General features: G+C 44.1%; 1 protein-coding gene across 1 annotated transcript in view; it reads left to right on the forward strand.

Annotated features, from left to right (window-relative positions):
* Positions 1 to 21,064, forward strand: part of MYO5B (myosin VB) — a 152,707-nt gene extending 131,643 nt beyond the window's left edge. The window contains exons 30-40 of the mRNA XM_059833394.1: positions 5,622 to 5,699; positions 8,655 to 8,853; positions 9,699 to 9,792; positions 12,048 to 12,191; positions 13,319 to 13,470; positions 13,886 to 13,975; positions 15,993 to 16,143; positions 17,514 to 17,799; positions 18,925 to 19,099; positions 20,057 to 20,137; positions 20,912 to 21,064. Coding sequence (XP_059689377.1) covers positions 5,622 to 5,699; positions 8,655 to 8,853; positions 9,699 to 9,792; positions 12,048 to 12,191; positions 13,319 to 13,470; positions 13,886 to 13,975; positions 15,993 to 16,143; positions 17,514 to 17,799; positions 18,925 to 19,099; positions 20,057 to 20,137; positions 20,912 to 21,064 — 1,603 coding nt within the window. The remainder of the gene's footprint in view (positions 1 to 5,621; positions 5,700 to 8,654; positions 8,854 to 9,698; positions 9,793 to 12,047; positions 12,192 to 13,318; positions 13,471 to 13,885; positions 13,976 to 15,992; positions 16,144 to 17,513; positions 17,800 to 18,924; positions 19,100 to 20,056; positions 20,138 to 20,911) is intronic.
* The last annotated feature ends 1,035 nt before the right edge of the window (positions 21,065 to 22,099 follow it).

The following is a 22,099-nucleotide window of genomic DNA, read 5'->3' on the forward strand; positions in this document are numbered from 1 at the left end:
AATCCTTACAGCTATCCAGGAGTACATAAATAAAAAAGTAGTCTCTTGCAAGAAGACAAAATTACATTGATTAAACAGCAAGATAATATGTAAAGTAAATATTTATTTTATTGCAAGGAAATTGAATGTTCATCTCCTTTTCTCTTGACAAATAGAGATGTTTGAGGCTTTTTTCCTAAATAATTGTGTTCAGCAAGGTAGTCGAGGACCTAACTGTTGTGGATTAATGGCTTTTAATAACACATTATACTTTCGCACTTCGTAAACCGGTTGCAGAAGGTTGTTAGTGGTTCAGGCTGGGAAAGCCTATGGCGTAGTTAGTATTTTATTCATACCTGTATGAATATGAGCAAAGGCACGCCATCTTTGAATGCAGTATGAAAAATTGTGAAGAGTTGCTTAACGCTTTCAGAACTGGATGGCCAAGAAGGTGCAATGGGAAATCCATGTGCCTGGATTGATACGCAGAAGTTCCGTGTTTATATTGCTACGCTGTCAACTTTTCTCATTGTGTCTGTGCTGTATGTTGCCCAAATTCCTGCCATAGTATGGGCTGAATTTTCTGAGTTTGCACCTATTTCACTTCTTGGGAAAGCCCTAGGAGAACCTGTGGAGGTCTCCTAGTGCGTGACTACAGAGATGGGCCTGCTGGAAGGGCTGGGTTCCACGTGCACTGCATTTAAACATAGCTTAAAACCCTGATGGGTGGACTGAGCCTCTGCCCACACTAGTACTGCCAGCTTTCACTTCAGCCCATGAACCTGGAGGAGTGGGGATTGTTGAGGTTCAGGACTCTCGTGACACTTGCTTTTCCACCTGGGCATCGTGTCTGGCTGGATCAGGACCAGTGTTTGGTTTTCAATTTGTTGCCATTGAGTATTTGCTTTCCTGAAGTGAACTTGCTGATGAAATTTCTGCTCCTCCTGCAGTGTAGGGGTGATGAGATTGATTTAAACATCCCCTTTTTGTCAATAAATCAGTGGAGCTCAGTGTGCTTCCTACCGCAAGGTGTGGTTTTTTTGGTCACTTAACAAATTCTGTGATTTTTTTTTTTTTTTTTCTCCTCCAATTTCCTTCCAACTTTCTCCTGGAGCTGTGGGCACTAGTATGGGATATGAAATCCAATTGTCAGGCACAGCTTTAATTACTCCCTGAACTGCATTTTCCAGTGTGCATGTATAGGGATGGTTAGTTGTGTTCAGGTGTTGGTGAAGGAATTAGAGTCAAAATAAGAGTTGCCGCTTTCATAGGGCATGTGTCCGACCTGTGTGTATGGGTTGTATCACTGGTCCCCAGATTTGGCCATCCGGGAGTGTGTGTTGTCGGCTCTCGTTCAACCTGATGGGAGGCCCCGGTCCTTCTTCAGCCGTTCTGGTTTCCAGAGTTAACTTCTGCAGTGAGGGTGGAATCACACGTAGAAATCATCAAAATGCTGCAATGATCTAATTTTCCACAACAGTACAAATCTCTTTCCTTGTAGTTGCACAGGTGAGCTGCAATTTAGGAAGTTCATGTGATCAGGCCTTGGCTTTTTTTGGCCTCTTGAGATTTGGGAGGGGAAATCTGCAGTCACCAGGCTCAGTTTCCTGTTACCTCTCTCATCTGCCTCTCATATGAAGCTTGGCTGGAGCTTGGCTCTTGTAATACAGTAGCAGTAGCTCTATGTACTATCACCTTGATTTTCTGCAGTGATTTATCCAATGGCTCATTAATCACCACCAGCTTCCCCATTATATATAGTTCCCTGTGCATTTGTTTGTATATTGGGTTGGTTTGTAAACCGTAGGCTGGAGTCGATGGCAATAAAACAGATGAAAACAAACGCTTGGGGAGCACGAATTATTGTATTTGTGGACGTAAATTAACATTCCCTCCCCCAGCACAAATTTGCATTTGTATTTACGCAGCTCTATACCCAAGTGTGTCAGCATGAGAAATAAAACTGCTTTCTCTTTCTAATCTTGATCAATAAATATTTTAATGGAAAGCTTTTCTGGTGGGATTGCAATTCTGAAGTGGGATTAATAAGCAAGAGCCACTTTTTCTCCCACCGGCACTGCAGGGAGCACTCCCATTTCTCTTTACCCCGATACCTCTCATACTGTTGGCGGTTTCCAATCAAGGTGGACGCTCTTCCACCGGTCCAGTCTGACCGATGTGGTAAAGCTATGGTCCACCCATGGGTTACTCATAGCTTGAAGTCATCATGTCTCAGCTATTTATGCTGGGGATGGGGCATGGCTTTATTTTGGTGGGAAATAGATGTTTTATTTATTCTATGTCTCTATAATCCAGGTCTTTTAAATACAGTTGAAGAAAACCAGGAAAAACTGCCAGGTGCACCTAACCCTGCCCACATAGAGATTCACTTTCTCCACACAGCTCTCGGGGGAAGTCCCTTTGATGCCAGGTCAAGGGAAAGTTTGAACTAAAAGCAGCCCCTTACAAATGCAGTGAACTCGGCTTTTTTTCTTTTCCTTTTTTTTTTTCTTCTTGCTGACTTTCAACTCTTAAAGGGAAAGTATCAAGTTAGTTTCCAGCTAATTTTCTGCTTCAGTAACTGAATGTAAAGCTAAGTAGGCTCTTCATTCCTTGTTTCAGTTCTAGGGATCTTCCTTTCAAGCCTGTTTGATCTTGGTGGAAACATAGCAGCAACAAGACCAGGTGATGATGTTAGAGGTAATAACCTGGCAGCTCAAAGCAGATCAGGCTTAGTCTTTGAAATGAACTTCTGTGGTAACTTCCAAGTGATTTCTGTAGAGTACATAGCTTTTTTTTCTGCTGGGTAAGTCCCACCCAGAGCCCCAGTACAAAGTGAAGGTCTAACGTTGGCTTCACGTGGAGGATGCTTTTGCGGCTGGAAGAGCCGCCCATGGGAGAGGTTCATATCTCTGCTCACTGCTCTCCACTGTGTCTCTTCTTATCAGTGCTTCCCACTCTGTCGTATATCTAATGTGATGTGCATTAGTTTTCCATTTAATTAAAACAAAAAAAAGCAGCATATCTGTGTTTGAAAATGAAATGACCTTTCTTCCTTATTAAGAGATGATAATTATCTGAAGATGCTAAAATGAACATCTCTGGGGTTTGGTATACATGTACCCCCTTTAAGCTCCTTGGAGGAGGGGAGGGAGGCATTTGGGCAGGAATTTCTCTCCCTTTCATGAAGGCAGTTTGCCAACTGCAGGTCACCAGCTGCTCCCCGAGATCCGTGCCTCCAAGATAAGGATCAAGGAGAAATGAGGCTGTGAATCACATCCTTTCAACTCATTTCAGGCTTGTTTGAGAGAAGGATTTACCCAGCATTTTAGGAAATTATTTTGGCACATACTAATTAATCTCATTGGCTTGAAAGGACCCCTATTGACTTTTAATGTCTTGGTTAATGTAAACTTCTGCGAGAAGGGGGATCTCAAGGATTTCCGAGTCAGTGCCGTGTTGATGAACATGGGCTGAATGCTTATTTCCCAGGGCAGTTTTATCTTGGTCTAGTGGCACCCCCTGGAGCTGCTTTCCTCATTTACCACAATGCATATGATTAAAAAAGGAAGGAAAGCTATTTTTCAAAGGAGGTTATCCAGGAAAATGCATCTCTTAAACATGCTGCTCATTGTGTGAGATTTCCCAGGCTACTGACATGTAAGAAATAGTAAGAATCCTTCCTGGGTTTTTTTATTTCTTAGTTTTCAGAAGTGTATGTGTTCTGTTAAGATTATCTGAACAACAACAAGACCTTACTAATGAATTAACCGAAATCGGACCAATAAACATCCCTGTATCTGTCAGCCTACAGACCCTTTTGGAAGCCTGCTACGTATGGGTAAAAATAAGGTTTTTATCTAAAGTCATACATATGGCTTTAACAGATAAATTTCCCAAATGTAATGCCTGAATTCTTTGCTACTTTTGAGAAATGCCATGCTTGTACAGGAGAATGGAAAGGATGTACAAGCTGTCTGCAGTGGTGAGACACCTCTTGAGCCCTTTCATAGTAGTGCTGCACCACCACGGTTCTCACTGCTGTCCTCGTGTGAAAATTTGCTATAGAAAGTTTGTGCTTTTCCCCTTAAATAGGCACAGCTTTTTCCGTGCCAGGGAATGGCATCTGCTCCACCTCTTCTCAAAATAGGAGGTGTATATTGGCTTGGTTCTTTTTTTTTTTTTCTGAAAGTTTAATGACTTATTAAGTGATATTTTTAAAATGTTTTTATTATTATTTCAAAAAATAAAAACTGTTTTCTAACTCACATCAAAGCCAAGTAAAATCTCGCTCTAGCAAGTGTTCCTGGTCAGGTTGATGAGCTTACATCACTCATTTGGAATGTGTTCAACACCTCACTAAAGAAGGATAACAGAATCATTAAGGTTGGAAAAGACATCTAAGATCATCAAGTCCAACCATCAACCCAACACCACCATGCCCACTAAACCATGTCCCAAAAATAAATGAATCTTCTGCCTTTTATAAGTTAAACACCCCCCCCCACCCCCCCCCAAAAAAAAAAAAACACCCAAAAAGCTGTTAAAAGGAAGCTTTTAGTATTAAAGTGAGGTGAGACTTCTCTGGGCATTTTTCTGCCTGAATGGATACGGAGGAGATGGGGTCTTACATGGATGTGAGGAAACAAACATCCAAGGGGTGTTTGGACTGAAGGTTGCTCTGAGGAAAGGCTGATGTGTTTGACTTGATGATTGAGGAGACCCTTGGCTGAAGTAGAAAGAAGAGAATTTATTTTAGACCAGTGGAAGTTGCTGCAGAAGGAAAGAAATGGAGAAACTTGTCTTAAAAACATTAGTGAGATGTGGCACAGCGCAGAAAGTTTGCAAGAGGAGTGACCTGTTCCAAGCTATCAGTATGCAATAAAATATAGGGTTGGGTTATGTTTGCATTGTGGGTTGGAAATGCATGTGGGCTGTTGCAGCTCAAAAATAGTTATTTTTTTGGGGGGGAAGCAAGGAAGCCTGTTGGGAGCTGCTAAGGATCACTCTATGCTTTTCATTTTACCCCTCTGGTGTTTAGACAGCTCTTCCTTACCCTTTGAGCTGACTTCTGCTCTCTACTTTATCCCTCTTGGTCCTTGTTTCTCCTCCCTGGTTTTTAAGCATAAGGTTTTAACAAGGATTTCGGCTAGCTGGTGTGGTGTGGGCTTGCCAGCTTTTTCTTGCAGTCAAGTGGGAAACAGTTTAGCTGTACAGAAACAAAAACTCAGGCTCTGACCTCCAGGAGTTGGACTTTTTGGGAAAAACAGTAACATCTCAGGAACAATGATAACCTGCCAGGAGGTTGGACTGGGTGATCTGCAATGGTCCCTTCTGACCTGAACGATTTTGGGTTCCTGTGTTGGCTGCAGCGGGTCGGGGAGGAAAGGGCTGCACGAGGATGGGTTTCACAGCTGGGAGGGAGGAGAAGCTCCACTAGCCAGGGGTGTCGTAGGGGGCACAACCAGGTCATGGTTCTTTTTCACTGTGGTGGAAAAGGAAATACAATGTAATGAAAGTGTGCTTTAAAAAACAAAATTAAATTAATTTAATAAGGGTTCTGCACCTTTTCCCCTTCTATTGCAATTGACCTTTTGTCTTTCTCTGTCCTCTTGTTTCCTTTTCCTGTCCTTTATTTCTAGCAAGACTGAGGACTGGGGGTATCTCAATGAAGACGGAGAGCTCGGCTTGGCTTATCAAGGTTTAAAGCAAGTTGCCAGGTCAAACGCTTTCTTTTTTCCCCACTGCTTCCTCTCCCCCTTTTCCTTGCTGTTTTGTTTCTTTCTCTTCCTCTGCTGTTGTCCTCTGTAGACCTGTTGTCCTCTATGGGAGCAGCTGGAGGTGAGGTATCCGAACTGGAGGAATTGAGAACCCTCCTCTAATTTTCAGAGGAGTCATTGTGATTCTAATTGGGCATTGCTGATGGGGGCTGTTGTCAGTAATGCCTGAGCTGTGATTCAGTAAGAATTATGCTACATTAATGGGAAACTGTGTGATAAAGGTGTTGGGAAGCTGTAATCTCCAGGAAGCCCAAAAAACCCATTTTAGATGGTTTTTCCCAAATTGTGCTAAGATATAGCACCTCCCTAAAGCATTTTCTCCCAATCCTTGACACGTCAGAAGTGAAGTCCCCGTGTTTGTATTGCGATGCCGTCTGCTTTGCATGTTCCCAGGGATTGTGCACTCCCATCCATGCATTGCCTACAGGTATAAGGAGGAAGATGCGTGGTGGACACACAGTGCCATCCTTCCACAGCTCTCCCCATGTCCTGGTCTGGTGGGCAAATATCCCAGCAGGACACACCTGCAACCTCTGTATCTCCTGGGGATGCTGGTTATTCTGTAATGATCTGTCATCTCCAAGCTAATGAATGTTTAGAAACACAAATGGAGATTAAAGCAAGGCAGATGGACTCCTGGATTCTTCTAGTTCAACTTGGTGCTTGGAGGAGCTGGTAATTAAATGTCAATCAGTCTGTGCCCTCCTGCAGGGTGGTTATGAGGCTCCAATATATATGATTTTTAGAAAAGATATGGAGTGAGCTGATTAAGGACACTATAGAAAGGAAAAGTTAAAATAATGTTTTGTATAAAGTACTCTAAAGCGGTCACATCTAGAGGGATCAGAGTAAAACCAGACAATAACAGGAGAAATACCAGGGATGATTCATTTGTTTTTCAAAGCAACATAGGAACTCAGGTTCGTAGAGGGAGCATGTTTTTCTGAGGGCGGCTCACAGTTAATCTGAACCCACGTGAAGAAATACAATGAAAATCAAGTACTTAATACTTATTTCATGGTGGGCCTGTATTTTCCAAGCCTATTAAGACTACAAATCCTGACAACATGATTACGAGGCTGAATGCATTATTCCCATGTTTCTATAGTTGGAAAATGGGAGTAGAGATTGGGTTGTTTAGACCTTCTAACAACAACAAAAAGCCCAACTGAAGAATGATTCATACTTTTCATCCAGAAATCTTCCATAGAAAGCATGTGCTCTTTTAAACAATCCTTAAAAAAAAAAAAAAACCTAAACAACAAAAAACCCCCATGCTTAATTGTTCCTGCAGAGAAACAGTTCACAGGTGTGAATGTCCATGAATTTCCCAGTGGACTGGAAAGAGTTGTAGTGTTTTCCACACTGGCGCAGCTCCGTGCCTGTGCATGTCCTGAGTAAGTGCTAAGCTATCAACACCAGAGTCTTCCTCGTCTTTGAGGATTGCCGTTTGCATCCCATGCCAGAAGAGACAAAGCCCCTGAGCTGGGTGAGTGGCTGTCTGTAGTTCTGCTTGGGAGAGCACATCCATGAGCTACAGCAAGGACATGGGCTTGGTTATCCCCGCCCCGTCATTCCTCCTCTTTGCCACCATCGCCCTGTGTAATCTGGGACTAATACTTTGCAGTTTCTGTCTTGATGCCCTGTCCTCAGAGTCCTCATACCTTCTGGAGTCACTTAGTTTGGTCTTCTTGAAAGAGCTGGTGGACTAACAGGGAGATTTCTATTTAGCAGAGGGTAGGGGATACCCTTAAAAAATCAATTATCGTGTCACTCGCCAGGTTTTTCAGCATCCCTGTCAGCATGGGTGTGTGCGGGAAGGCAGTTCACATCTCTGTGATGAATCATTCTTCCACTGGATTAACGAAGGCATTCTGGTTTAGCAAATGGCTGGATAATGCACTAAATAAATGCCTTACCCTTTGGCTCAGCATTTCCCCCTGGGGTTGTCCTTGTGCATGGGCTCAAGGCAGGGCTGGAAGGAGACCTGGTGTAGGGAAAAGGCGGGTAGGAGAGGTTGGCAGGACAAAATTATTAGAGAAAAAGTTGGGCACCTACTTAAAAGTGGGAGAAGGACTGGTTTTGGTGCCTTCTGTCAGCTGTGTATCATGGTGTTAGTATTTTATGTCATGGAGTAAAAGGAAACAAATCTTTTTCCCCTGCTGAAGAGTCCTGGTGAAGTCAGCAGCGATGATGAAGGCAGGAACAGATCAAGATGACAGAAAATTGCCTTGTGCATAGTTTTGTGCGGGTAGTTTATAATGAAAATTGAGATATATGTGAACATATTTCTTCTTAAGCAAAGATAAATAACAACTCTGCAAACAGCTAGAAGGAATGAAGGGTTTGAGCTTCTGCCTTTCTTGAAACTCCCAGCAGTAGCAAACGAAGCCTGTGGCAGTCCGGCTGGACGGAGCCATTTGCAAGACAGACAGTTCAGTTTTCAAGAGTAAGAACTGATGTTTGAAAGGGCATGAGCAGAACAAATGCCCTTCAAGCTGAGCTTTTGAAAAACCCGCAGGTGTTGATCTGTACTGCTTTCTTGCCATGCATTTGCTTTTTGCTAATGGGAAGGGTAAGGGAACCCAAATTTGTGATACGGTTGCAGAAAAAAGGAGCTCCTGGATTATTTTTTTCCCCCCTCCCTTTTATTTAAAAAACCCCCAAACTTTTGATCTCGTGTCTCTAATTTCAAAAGTATTTAATCTGCAGTAGAGCAAATGACAGGCTAATGTGGCAACAATAGCCATAGCGGATCTTTGTGTGTGTCAGTTTTATAGGGAGGTGGACTGGAAATATCTCCCAAGTTGGCTGACTTTGAGGGATCTAAACTCAAACAGTGATTACTGCCACGATGCCAAGATCCCAGGCTGATCCGTATGGTCCTTTTCTCAGGTTACTGGAAGCACAGCTCCAGGATCAGAGAAGAGAGCATGAGGAGGAGATAGAAGCTTTGAAAAATGAGGTGGATGCGATGAGAGAAGAGATGGAGAAACAGCAGCAGGCTTTCCTGCAGACCCTGCAGCTGTCTCCGGAGGTCCAGGTGGAGTTTGGACTTCAGCAAGAAATTACACGTCTCACCAATGAAAATCTGGTAAGAGTGTGTATTGAAAACATAGCCTAAGGAAGAGGAAAAAATAAGCAGGTTGAGAGAAAGGAAATAGGAAATGGGGAGGGGAAGGGGCTGGAGTCTCTTCCACACCTCCTAAAGTCTCTGCAAGGTCTTTCAGCATCTCCCACTGGTGCATTTGGGAGCATTGGTACTTGGCCTTGAACTGTTGCTCTGTGGCTGTATGACTCTTGTGACTCCCTAGGCACTTTATTTTTTTTTTTTCATTTTTTAAGCCTGCCTACTTTGTGGCACTGCCTACCAAATGAGATCACTGGAGTCGCTGGGGACCCCTGTACTCTCTAATTATGCACAAAGACAACATGATCCTTTTTTTTACCTGCATTTATTTGGAGTGCAGGGGGCAGTCGCCACTCCGAAAAGTTGGCCTGGCTCATCATAAATTTTCCCTCTCTCACCTTCTGTATCCCTCTGCAAGGTCTGGAGTGAACATTGGCCCCTCTTAAGTTCGGGTGAGGGCTGTTTGCCTTTCTCAACATCTCTAGTATCTAAATGGCTTTGGAACTGTTTAAATATGTTTAACAGCCAGGAGTAAAAACGCTTTAGGTGATGTGTTGAGTATCGCCTGCTGTAGGCTACTTCTAGAAGAAGCAGACGCACAGCATCCATGGTCTTCGCGGCATAAGTAAGGGTCTCTCCGAGTGATCCAGAAATAACACGGCTCTTCTATGAAGATGCTCACACCATGCAGTAGTGGTACATAGACCAGGCTGCTGAGTGACTCCAGCCTCAAACTCACCCCAAATGAATTGTTCTTGGGTTTAATGCTTTTATTTTTTTTTTAACCCAATGCATCTTCTGGTTTTCAGGATCTTAAAGAACTGCTGGAGAGGTTGGAAAAGAATGAAAAGAAGCTGAAGAAGCAGCTGAAGATTTACATGAAGAAGGTCCAAGATTTTGAAGGTGACTTGGCTGTTGGTAGGCAGTGGGGTGGGGGAACAGCACTCTGGTTTCACTTCTTTGGCCAGCCGTGGAGAGCTGCAGGTTTTTCTCTTTTTCTTTCTATTAAAGTAAGACTTTGCTCATTCTGGCATGCGGAACTAGCACTGAGCTCATCATTGGCGTGGCAGCAAGGAACCAAAAGTCCAAATGAAGCTCCTGGGTCATGCTTAGGCTGCCTTTGAGCACGTACAGTTGTGCTGCTGTAGCTTTAGCTTGTCAATGTGATTGCAGGTGGTAAACTTGAAGAGAGTCCATGAAGTGATGGAGGGCGAGTGCTTGCTGGAGGTGTTGGTCTGATGCTCAGTGTACCGAGGTTTGGAGGGTATTTAAGAAAGCTTTTTGCTTTCCTTGCTGTCAGTGCTGTGACCCAAGCAGAGATAGAGAGAGACCCGTGGCTAGCAGGCAACTACTCTGTTCTGGCAATTTTGGGAGGGATTAAAACCACTCAGGATTAAAATATATATGTATATTCTGCTTGATCAGAAAACACCTCAAATGTGACATCTGTGTCGTACAGAAGGACCTTCCCATTCTCTGGAGATGCCGTGATTAATCACATAACCTTGTTCTCATGAGCTAGTTTCTGAAAACTAGGCATTAAGTAAAATTAAGCTGAATGATGGGAGGGTTTCCATGGCTAGCACAGCTGGTCTTTGTCAGTGTAATTTGCATGCAGCAGGCTGCTGTTTACTGCAGTACTTGCATGCTGGTCTCTTCTGTTTTACTAAACTTTTATGGAAGCACAACGCTCGATGGTGTGCCACCGTGGTTCTTCAGCTTTACAGCCAGCCAGAAGATGTGATGCTTAGGTATTTTTCTCATTGCCTGGCTATTTTTTTATCCCCTCTGTGAAAATGATACACTAGAAAGCTATCTTTTAGCCTGTGGTTCCTTGGAAAATAAAAAATTACTTCATCGTTTCCGCTTTAGGTCTAACTTTTGCACTCTCTTTCATGGCTTGGACGGGTGCACTCTTCGCTAAGTAAAAAACTGGCTGGATGGCCAGGTCCAAAGGGTTGTGGTGAATGGAGTTAAATCCAGTTGGCAGATGGTCACAAGCGGTGTTCCCCAGGGCTCAGTTTTGGGGCCAGGCTTGTTTAATAGCTATATCAATGATCTGGATGAGGGGATCGGGTGCTCCCTCAGCAAATTTGCAGACGACGCCAAGTCAGGCGGGTGTGTTGATCTGCTCGAGGGTAGGAAGGCTCTGCAGAGGGATCTGGACAGGCTGGATCGATGGGCTGAGGCCAATTGTGTGAGGTTCAATAAGGCCAAGTGCCGGGTCCTGCACTTTGGTCACAACAACCCCATGCAACGCTACAGGCTTGGGGACGAGTGGCTGGAAAGCTCTCCCGCAGAAAAGGACCTGAGGGTGTTGGTCGACAGCCGGCTGAATGTGAGCCAGCAGTGTGCCCAGGTGGCCAAGAAGGCCAACGGCATCCTGGCTTGTATCAGAAATAGTGTGGCAGCAGGAGCAGGGAGGTGATCGTGCCCCTGTACTCGGCACTGGTGAGGCCGCACCTCGAATGCTGTGTTCAGTTTTGGGCCCCTCACTACAAGAAGGACATTGAGGTGCTGGAGTGTGTCCAGAGAAGGGCGACGAAGCTGGTGAGGGGTCTGGAGCACAAGTCTGATGGGGGGCGGCTGAGGGAGCTGGGATTGTTCAGTCTGGAGAAGAGGAGGCTGAGGGGAGACCTCATCGCTCTCTACAACTACCTGAAAGGGGGTTGTGGTGAGGTGGGTGTTGGTCTCTTCTCCCAAGTGATGAGTGACAGAACAAGAGGAAATGGCCTCAAGTTGCTCCAGGGGAGGTTCAGGCTGGATATTAGGAAAAAATTCTTCACTGAAAGGGCTGTCAGCCATTGGAAGAGGCTGCCCAGGGAGGTGGTGGAGTCACCATTCCTGGAGGTATTTAAAAGACATGTGGATGAGGCGCTTGGGGACATGGTTTAGTGGTGGACTTGGCAGGGTTAGCTTAATCGTTGGACTTGATGATCTTAAAGGTCTTTTCCAACCTAAATGATTCTATGATTCAGAATCAGAACTACTACTGACCAGTAATTCAAGACCTGTTTCTTTACATTTTTATAAGTCTGTCAAAGCTGATGACATTATTGGAAACTTAACATATAATGCTTTAACCTGGTGTCTGCTCTAAGGCCAATGGAGGATGTGAATAGTTCTAGATCACCTTTCATCCTCTTTTGTCTTCACAGCATCCCAAGCCACGGTACCGGCGGAGAGGAGGCGGCATGAGCGTAACATGCAAGTTGCAGTCCAGAGGAAGGAGAAAGATTTTCAGGGCATGTTGGAATATTATAAAGAAGATGAGCCACTTCTCATCCGAAACCTCATTACAGGTGAGCAACTTGCTCTGCTCCTGTGCCTGGCTCCTTCTTCTCTTGGCTGGGAGTTTGTAAGCTTGAGATCTCAAGATAGACAAATAGATCTTCTCATATTAATCCCTCCTGGGGCTGCATGTTTATGGTGACGGCAGTTTTGGTAGGTAAAGCAGTGCAGCACTAAGCAGATAGACCAGCATGGATATAATCCTTAGGGATAGCAGAAACTGGAAAATGCAGAAAGGAGGCTGCAGTTTTTAGAGTAAGCAGTAACTTGCTGAGCTTCGTGCGATGAGGTAATAGCTGGAGAGGGGATAGCAAGGGATAGATTTTGCACAGCGATGGAACAAAGGTAGCTTGATTTATGAGATAATAACAGATAATGGATAATAAACTTGTGAGCTCTTTTACGCTGGAAGGTCTGATCAGAATTGTTGCAGCATCCCCTTATTCAACGCTGTTAGAGGAGTCATGCTTCCCTGGCTGTGTTAGTATTTACTATTGCTCTCTAATTCCAGCAGAGTCCAGTGAGGATCTAAAAAGTGTTCAAAGAGCAGTACTAGCCCGTTGCTATGGTCTTTGAAGTTCCCCTAATCAGACAGGCTTTTTCTTTAGAGGCTGCAGATTGCTACAGCTGCCATAGGATTCAGATCTTGAGGGAAAGAGTGATTTACTACGTCATGAATTCAGAGGGGGGGGGTTCCAACCTGTGGGTGGTATTCCTGAAAGCTTCAGGGAGCTTTTCTAAGGTTATTTGTGTGCTGCTTGGGTAGGCTTTCACGTGGCAAAGAAGATCTAGTGCCACCCGTGCACATCTGTGCATCCCTAAAGTGTAATGTCATAGTGTCACAAACCAGCGCAGACTGTGCTATGCTCCCAAGCCCTGGTGCTGCAGCCCTTCTGCTTTGGCCACCTCCAGCAGGTCCGTCTGTCCTGCGGTTGGACCTCTCGTTCTGTGTCCACGCTGCAGAGAGGGATGCAAGTTGCCGACATCTCAGCTTCCACAGGGTTGGGGGGGAGATGGGTTTGCCTGGGTACGTCCCTGGCTGTGGTGTTCCCTGCTTCAGCTGGCAGCTGGTGAATTTTAAGAGGATTTTTTTTTAATTAAAAAAAACAAAAACAACCCAAACCACCAAACCTTCTAGATCTCAAGCCCCAGGCAGTGTCTGCTACTGTTCCTTGCCTTCCTGCCTACATCCTCTACATGTGCATCAGACATGCGGATTACATCAACGATGACCAGAAAGTGCACTCCTTGCTCACCTCCACCATCAATGGCATTAAGAAAGTGCTGAAGGTAGGTGTCCATTTTCTCTTGTCTTGGGGTTGAGAATGGTGTAAGATGGTTATAACCATGTCAAAGTGTGTGATATTTGGGTCTTATAGTGATTTTCAAACCAAATCACTCTTATAGCTTCCCTTTTTAGAAGCACAAGGAGGATTATGATCTTAGCAATAAAATGGTTTGCATTTACAGATTAAAAAAAATGTTTGCAGGGAACAAATGGCTAATACTGCCCATCTGCAGAGAGAGGGACATGGTTTAGTGGTGGACTTAGCAGTGTTAGGTTAACAGTTGGACTTAAAGGTCTTTTCCAACCTAAACAATTCTATGATCTAGGTGAGGAAACTCAAAATCACTTTGTCTTCCTATGCCAGCATCCCCCACCGAAGAGGGGTGGGTCTCACATGTTTTAATTCTGCTCCTCCAGAAACACAACGATGATTTTCAGATGACGTCATTTTGGCTGGCGAATACGTGTCGCCTCCTGCACTGTTTAAAGCAGTACAGCGGAGACGCGGTAAGAAACTGGTCACTGATCTTGAGTGTGGTGGCATTCCTCCAGGAAGGGTCTTCAGGTCTCCTGGGTCTGGTGGCTTCCCTCTGGCTATGTCGTGGGCTCATCTCTGACTTTCCTCCTTTGTTTATTTGGATATAACATGAGGCAGCTCCTACCAGAAGTTCGTGGGGCATTGCACCGAGACAAGACATTTGAGAGCTGAAACCAGGACCCTTACAACATAACGCGCAACATTATCTGACTAATACCCAGAATATTTTGAATTTCGTAGCCAACCATGCACTTTGATTTGTCTGAACAGGGGATTTCCTTCTGGTAGGCTGTTTTTAAGGCTGTTCCCCTGGTTTTAATAGGTCCCGCAGCTTTTCATTAACCAAGATTTTTAGACAGGGGAAGAGCGTTCCAAATCTTGCAATTTTATTCTGAATGTTCCTACTGCTTTTTTTCCTGTTCTGTTCAACTAGTTCGAAATAACCAAACTTTGAGAGAGCAAAAATGCATAATCATAAGGTAAGATTTGGGAAGGAAATCCTCTCATTTCTTGCCACCTCAGTAATATTTCAGAACTTGAAATAAGTTTTATTATAGCCAATCCCTTCTGACAAAATCAGATCATCACAGTCCTCTTTAGTACATTACACGCTGCCATTATTATAGCCGTATGTTCTGGGTATTAAAATTTTCAACAGAGCCAAATTATGTCATTTCTCATTTAGTCTCGATTTGTGTTAGATATATTGAGCAATCAAGCTTTAAGAATAAAGAAAAAAATTCTCATGGAATCAAATTGACTATTCAGATCATTCGTAAGATAATGACTTGATGTGTAAAACCTCGGTGCTAGGCTTCCAAGATTTAAATTAAAAAGAAAAATAATTGAGATAATACTAATAGTTATGGTCCTGTTTGCCCTCTTCTGCCTGGATAACAACATCAGATTTTAAAGAAAATCCTCCCCAGAAAACCAGCAGGGTAAAAAAAAAAAAACCCAAACACTAAAACTTAAATTTCAGATTCTTTGTCGTGATTTACTGTGTTAAATGAACCAGCTATTTGCAAATTCAGTTGATTATTTGGTGGAAAAAAAAAAAGAGGGGAAAAATAATTCTGAGCAGTTTCCAAAATACTGTTATCTTTAGTTTGAAATCCAATCTATTTTTTAAAAAATGGGTTTAAAAGAAAAATCCAAACTAAATGCAATCTTGCAGTGCAAGGAGCATGACACTTTTCTCAGTTTTCCTGACTAATGAAAATTTTGAAGTCAACTCAAAATGTACATATATTTTTGCATTTTACTAGTCAGCAAACAACGAAAAAAGTTGCATTTTGACACCAAATTGATAAGACCATATGAACAGACAATTAAAACATCTGCGTTAGGTTACAGAATTAAGTTAGATCCCATTTGTTCCTGCCAGCAAAACTGGCGTTAATGTCTGAGCCCTGAACTCAGGGCTACGGCATCCATTTGCAGGATCAGAGATCAGCTGCTGCTTCAGCAAAAGGCAGGGAATAAATTCAGTTACTCGGAGAGATTTCTGAACTTCAGATCAGTTTAAAATGTCAAAGCATAGCATGCGGTTGTCGTATTTTTTTTTTCCATTTTCTAATATCTTAATTTCAAAATACCTGGTTTCCCATAAATAATTGCAACTCACAGGGATAAACAGCTAAAAAAAGTTTCTCAGTGACTGAAAAGTAATTTTCTAGTTCATATATATATTGCAATTAATACAAATGTTGCGTCTTGCTAAAGCTAAAATGAAAAACTTATCTCTTAATGATGCTTTTCTTCAAAAAGCAGCCCTCTAGTAATCATTTATGAACAACAAATGGCTGAGTAAATCAAAGTTGATTTATGAGTCTTGATCTTCTCTATAATAGAGTAAAAATGTACTTTGGTAGCATATCTGGACATATTGTACTCGAAGGTGTTGGGTTTTTTAATACAGTGATTTTACTGGACTATAAATAGGTGGAATAATGAAACCAGGTGTTTTAATCTCCTCCTGTTCAGGGTTTTATGACACAAAACACACCTAAGCAGAACGAGCACTGTCTGAAGAACTTTGACCTGACCGAGTACCGCCAGGTGCTGAGCCACCTCTCCATCCAGATCTACCAGCAGCTCATTAAGATAGCAGAGGGCGTACTCCAACCCATGATCGGTAAGTTCACAGCATTTTAGCTTTTAGGAGAGTTTTTTTTTTTTTTGCTGTAGTTATGTACTCTGAGTGTTTTTCAGACCTTTGTACTGTGCTAGCATGACTTCTCCCCAAAGGAAAAAGCCTGCAGCTGGTAGAGAGGCATATCACAGAATCATTAAGGTTGGAAAAGACCTGTAAGATCATCAAGTCCAACCATCACCCCAACCCCACCATGCCCACTAAACCATGTCCCGCAGTGCCACGTCCACATGTTCCTTGAACACCTCCAGGGATGGTGACTCCACCACCTCCCTGGGCAGCCTCTTCCAGTGCTTCACCGCTCTCTTGGTAAAGAAATTTTTTCCTAATATCCAGCCTGAATCTCCCTTGGTGCAACTCGAGGCCATTTCCTCTTGTCCTGTCACTAGTCACTTGGGAGAAGAGACCAACACCCACCTCACCACAACCCCCTTTCAGGCAGTTGTAGAGAGCGATGAGGTCTCCCCTCAGCCTCCTCTTCTCCAGACTGAACACCCCCAGCTCCCTCAGCCGCTCCTCATCAGACTTGTGTCTATGTTAGAAAAAGTCTTGGTTTGGAGCAGGTCCTTGTGTTAGCAGTGACCTGGAGTTAGGGGGGCAGACCTGGAGAGTTTTTATTTTCCCCCATGACAGAAACGAATAGGGATGAGGTTTTTTCCCCTGTGATAGAAGATACCCCCTTCCTAAAGGGGGAAAATCTGTCCTCCTCCTTGCTAAGCTAATTGAGGGGATGTTCTTGGTGCTTTATATTTTTTAGCTGCTGGTGTTTCCCTTGAGCTCCCAGCCTGGCCTCCTCTGTATCTGGGACTCTTTCCCTTTACCCTCCAAATGTCATTGCACAAATTCTGGCCGTATCCGACGGCATCACCTCCTACCATCGCTGCATCTACCTCCTGCTCCTTGCAGAAAGTTGTCCTGTTCCTCCGTCAGTTAGGCTGTAAGAATTTTGTTACTTTTAATCTATCTTCATTTCTCCCAGTCCTTTGAGCCAATTAATCACTTCAACTGCAGAATTTAAGGCTTTGTGGTGAGTATAGAGGGAGAATTGATTACAGCTCAAAGGAGAGGTGTTCCTAGTTTCTGCAGCGTGGTAAGTGAATTTTGTGTATTAACACCGAGTGGGGGGGAAAAAGTGTGATCTTACAGGTATTATGTATGCTTCAACTATTTCATATTACCACAATAAACTAGCAATTTATGGGCGGTCTGAAAGGAGGACAGATCCAGTATCCATCGTGTTGTATCACTTTGACACTGCTGCATGTATATGTCTGCCCATGAGGGAGCATTTCTTACCTCCGGTGACTAATAGGTGGACTTTTTTAGCTCTTTTTTATTTCCTCCTTTTTCAGTGTCTGCGGTGTTGGAAAATGAGAGTATCCAGGGGCTTTCTGGGGTCAAACCGATGGGCTACCGGAATCGCTCCTCCAGCATGGTAGATGGTGATAGCTCCTACAGCTTAGACGCAATCATTCGCCAGCTGAACATCTTCCACAGCATCATGTGTGACCAGGGCCTGGACCCGGAGATCGTGCAGCAGGTCTTCAAGCAGCTCTTCTACATGATCAACGCGGTCGCCCTGAACAACCTCCTCCTGCGGAAGGATGTCTGCTCGTGGAGCACGGGCATGCAGCTAAGGTGGGATGGGGGCTTGGGGCAGGGATGTACCTGCGTAAGGAAGTTTTGTGTTTTATAAGCTGTTGGAAAATAAGGCAATAAAATGCAGCGGTGTAAGTAAGGGGAGAAGCTGGATTCAGCAGGAGATTGATGCGGTGGCAGTTAAAGCTAACCCCCGCTGAGTAATGCCTGTGCAATGCAGTTTGCTGTGCTGCTTCTGAATTAAATGTATGTTACAGTAATTGTCTCTGGGGTGGGCTTTCCCCACCCTTGCCTCACCCAGCCTGAGCAGGAGGGCTGCACGGCCCGAAGACCAGGTGATGCAGGATGGATTGCTCACTGGAGTGGAGAAGTGTCCGTGGTTCCCTCCCGCTGCCATGTCTACTGTTTTTAACTTAACAAATGTTGTAGTGTCAAAGGATCTGATTCTGCAGGTGGATCTTAAAGACGAACCCCCCTTGCTGTGTGCAGCGCCTCTGGCCTCTCGTGAGCTGCGAGCAGGCGGCAGCACGGATGGCTGCTGGGCTGGGATCAGGGGCCCGCGTGCCCCATCGCTGTCTTAGCGGAGTGTTTTAATAAGGATTGAAATTTGAAAGGACAGCCAGCGCAAACCTGGTGGAAAGGTGTTATGACTACTCATTCAGCCCCGGCATAAATCTATCAACTTACTACTTGGTGTAAATGATTTAAATCTTCCTTTTGCTACCGTCTCCCCTTCCCATGGTGGATCCTTTGCATGTTCCCCTTGAGCCCGGGAGTGGGCACGGGGTGTTTTTGTGTAGATATTTTCAAAGGTTCTTGGGTACCTTGCAGGATTTTGTTAGCAAAGCTTGATAAAAGCTTAATTTTAATTGACTTTTCAAACTTGAATGCATCAGAATGCTGTAGAAAAGCACATCCCTTGTGCTGTTCAGCTGTTACATGGCTCATCTACTTCTAAGTTACACAGAGTATAAATTTTGCTTCGAGTTGTTGAGTATTAAGTTCTGGTCCGGTTGTCTCTTGCCATGTGTATCACAAATACGCATCACAAAAAGCCACATATACCAGCACTGCAATGTACCTTGAGTCTGGTAGAGGATTTTTGAGATGCTACGGCTTATCTCTTGGCTCTCAGCTCATGTCTTATCTTGACTGCTTACCCAGGTTTAACATAAGCCAGCTGGAGGAATGGCTGCGTGGGAAGAATCTGCAGCAGAGTGGAGCGGCACAAACTTTGGAGCCTTTGATTCAGGCGGCACAGCTTTTACAGCTGAAAAAGAAAACCTCAGAAGATGCCGAGGCCATCTGCTCCTTGTGCACATCGCTCACGACACAGCAGGTAGGGAGCGGAGCGGAGATTTACACCAGAGGGTATTGATAATTAAAGGAGTGGGGAAGGCTGGTGGTCTGCTGCCAGCTCTTTGCTCAGACTCAGCGTGCCATTCCCACGGTGGGGACAACTTGTCCTTTTCAGGACTGACGTTTGGTATTGACCCCTGCCAGAGCTGGTCACCGTGGCGGCTCCTCTCTTACAGTGCTGGTGCTGGAGCTCCAGCAGAAATGTTCAAAGATGAAACCCAGCCCTGAGGAGCTCATGGTATAAGTCAGACACTTGGGATTTTAAACCCACCTCTTGTCTTTCACCAGGGTCTAACCGGCTGGGTCTGCAGGATGCCCAGCAAGGACTCATATTTGGGGCAGGAGGTTGAGAACTGCCCACCTAGGCTGGCTGGATCCGACCTCAAACTTTGAGACTCCGTTCCAGGAGGATATAAACTCGTGTCTTTTGCCGCTGGATTGCCTGGCCTTAATTTGATAATGTTGTCATACGAAGGGAGAAGTGAGAGGTGTGAGCTGATCTCCAGGGACATCCTTTCTCCTATATCTCCATCTCCCTGTCTTGAATGTGTGTTCTTGAGAGAAGGCGAGGGGTGGTAGGGGAGGAGTAGGAGTGAGGGAGCACCAGGAGAAGTGTTGTAGAGGTGACGTCAGAAGTACTGGGAAGCGGTCACCCGTGTCACCATGTGCCAACTGAGTGGACTCACTGTATAAATCTGTTCAATTCTATTCCCAATTTACAAATGTTGCCATAAGTGACTTTGACAGGTCCATAGGTGCTTACCATACCTTACAGCAGGCAAAGGAACACCAGGATGATGCTTGTCCTACTTCTGCTTCTCAATAGTGTCATAGGAGACTGGTTATGGCCATATCAAGGCAAAGTATTAGTGGTGCTTTGCATTCTGGAAAAGTTTGGCTTCTCTGACTGTCTGTAATCCTATTTTGTTTTCAACAGATTGTAAAGATACTTAATCTCTACACTCCTGTGAATGAGTTTGAAGAACGTGTGACAGTAGCTTTCATACGAGACATACAGGTAAATTAAAGGGCTGTAAAGTGAAGGAGATAGTACTAATGACATCTGTATTAAATCATTACTAACTCAGGCATTTTGTAATAGGCGTGCTGCTGCGTGTCTTCCTGAATTTAGTGCTCTGCGTGTGCACACGCTTACTTGCAACATACAGCTGCCAGGATAACCAGGCTGTTAATCACAAAGAGCAATAAGCACCTAAGTTCCCAGCTCAGCTAATGCAACGCTCTTTAGTAGCAACGCGATTCAGAAGTAAGGTTGCAGGAGTCAGCGAAGCATCGGTGAAATGGAGTTACTTCTGAGATACGAGGCAGAAATCGGCAACTAAAGGAAAAATAAATAAATGAAAACTGAACCTCTTTTTAAAGCTTGCAAGGAGGAGGCAGGAAATGGAGACAGAAGTGCGTTCAACTACTCCTAGAATATGTCTCCATTGCTGAGCGGCTGAATCAGAAGTGGTCTGCTGGTATCGTGCAGTGCTGCTTTTGCTCTGCAAGGGGGTCACGTTGTTTCCAAGTCTTGTGTCTTGCTTCGTGGTCATGTAGAAAACGTAGCCCGGTTGTTCTGAAGCGGTGTTTCCTATAGTCTGTGTAGAAGTTACTGTAAGTATTTGCTCAGAGGAAGGCTGCTGCAATAGAGAACAAAATAGTTCTCACTGTTTTTTTGCAATATCTCTAAAATTGTGTACATTCTCAAACCTTTGAAGTTAAACACGGCAAATGCAAAGAAGAGGCAACAATTGATACTAAATTTGTTTTCTTCTCCCCCACCTCGTAGATGCACTTGCAAGAGCGAAACGACCCTCCGCAGCTGCTGTTAGACTTCAAGCACATGTTCCCAGTTTTGTTCCCATTCAACCCATCCTCCATAACCATGGACTCGATTCATCTCCCTGCTTCTCTCAACTTGGAATTTCTCAATAAAGTCTGAAGAAAGTATAATTAAGCCCACCTCTCCTACCCAGAGACCTCCAGTGAAGAAAGAAAAATCACGAAAGGAATTTGAGGAGCTCTTTAAATATGGACCAAGCAGGTTTATGGAAGAACCAATACACAGTAATAAATGGATGCTAAACTGTACAGTAAAAAAGAGACTGATCTGTATGTGATTTTTTTTTTTTGGTAATTTGCAGCTCAGAAATAAGGATACTTGAAATGTAGATTTATTATTCACTGCTTGATTTTATGTTGACGTAGTTCAAAGCCCATAATCCTCTCTAAAAGCCACTAACAAAAAAGAATGGTGAGTGGGAGACAGCTTACTTTGATCTTCATAGGTGTCTATGAAGAAATGACAGTTAAATGAAAAACAAAATCTGAGACACTTATGCTGCCTTGAAGGACATGTAATTTGTCTAATAGCCGGGTGGTTTTGTATGTATTAATAATGGGACATGCAATTCTGCCTCTTGCTCTTGCTAGTAACTGTATCATGAATAGTGAGTTGAGAAAGTAAATTGCAGAAGGTGCAATACGTATTTATCTTGCCGGTTAAGGTCACGGGCTTGGACGCTGCTTGTTTCCACTGGTGTGGAATTTGTCACAAATTCTATGTTTGAGAAATGCTGTTGCTCCTCCTAACTACATCCAGTGCATCTGCTTCCTGGGAATTCAAATAAATCAGCAGTTTGGACTCTCTTCCATTACCAAATTTACATTAGTGACTTGCAAAGGTTTTGTCCTAGTGAAATAATCTCGAGACAAGGGACTGCCTGAGGCCTCCCGCTTCTAGTGTAGACGAGCATCGTCCTGATCCCTGCTGTTGGCTTTCCCTCTGCTTTTAAAAAGTCAAAAACTTCTATCCAGTGGCTATCGAGGTTCTTAGACCTCTTACACAGCCTGTATCAGAACCTCATGCATAGATAAGACATGCTAAGGCAACCCAGTTCAATCATCGGGTCCCCAGTCCTACTTAGGTTCAGTGGGTTCGTCCTAGCCTTAGCAGTCCATGGAAAAAATTCTATTC

This window comes from Gavia stellata, chromosome Z (assembly GCF_030936135.1).
Source record: "Gavia stellata isolate bGavSte3 chromosome Z, bGavSte3.hap2, whole genome shotgun sequence".
In the NCBI taxonomy this organism is placed as follows: Eukaryota; Metazoa; Chordata; class Aves; order Gaviiformes; family Gaviidae; genus Gavia; species Gavia stellata.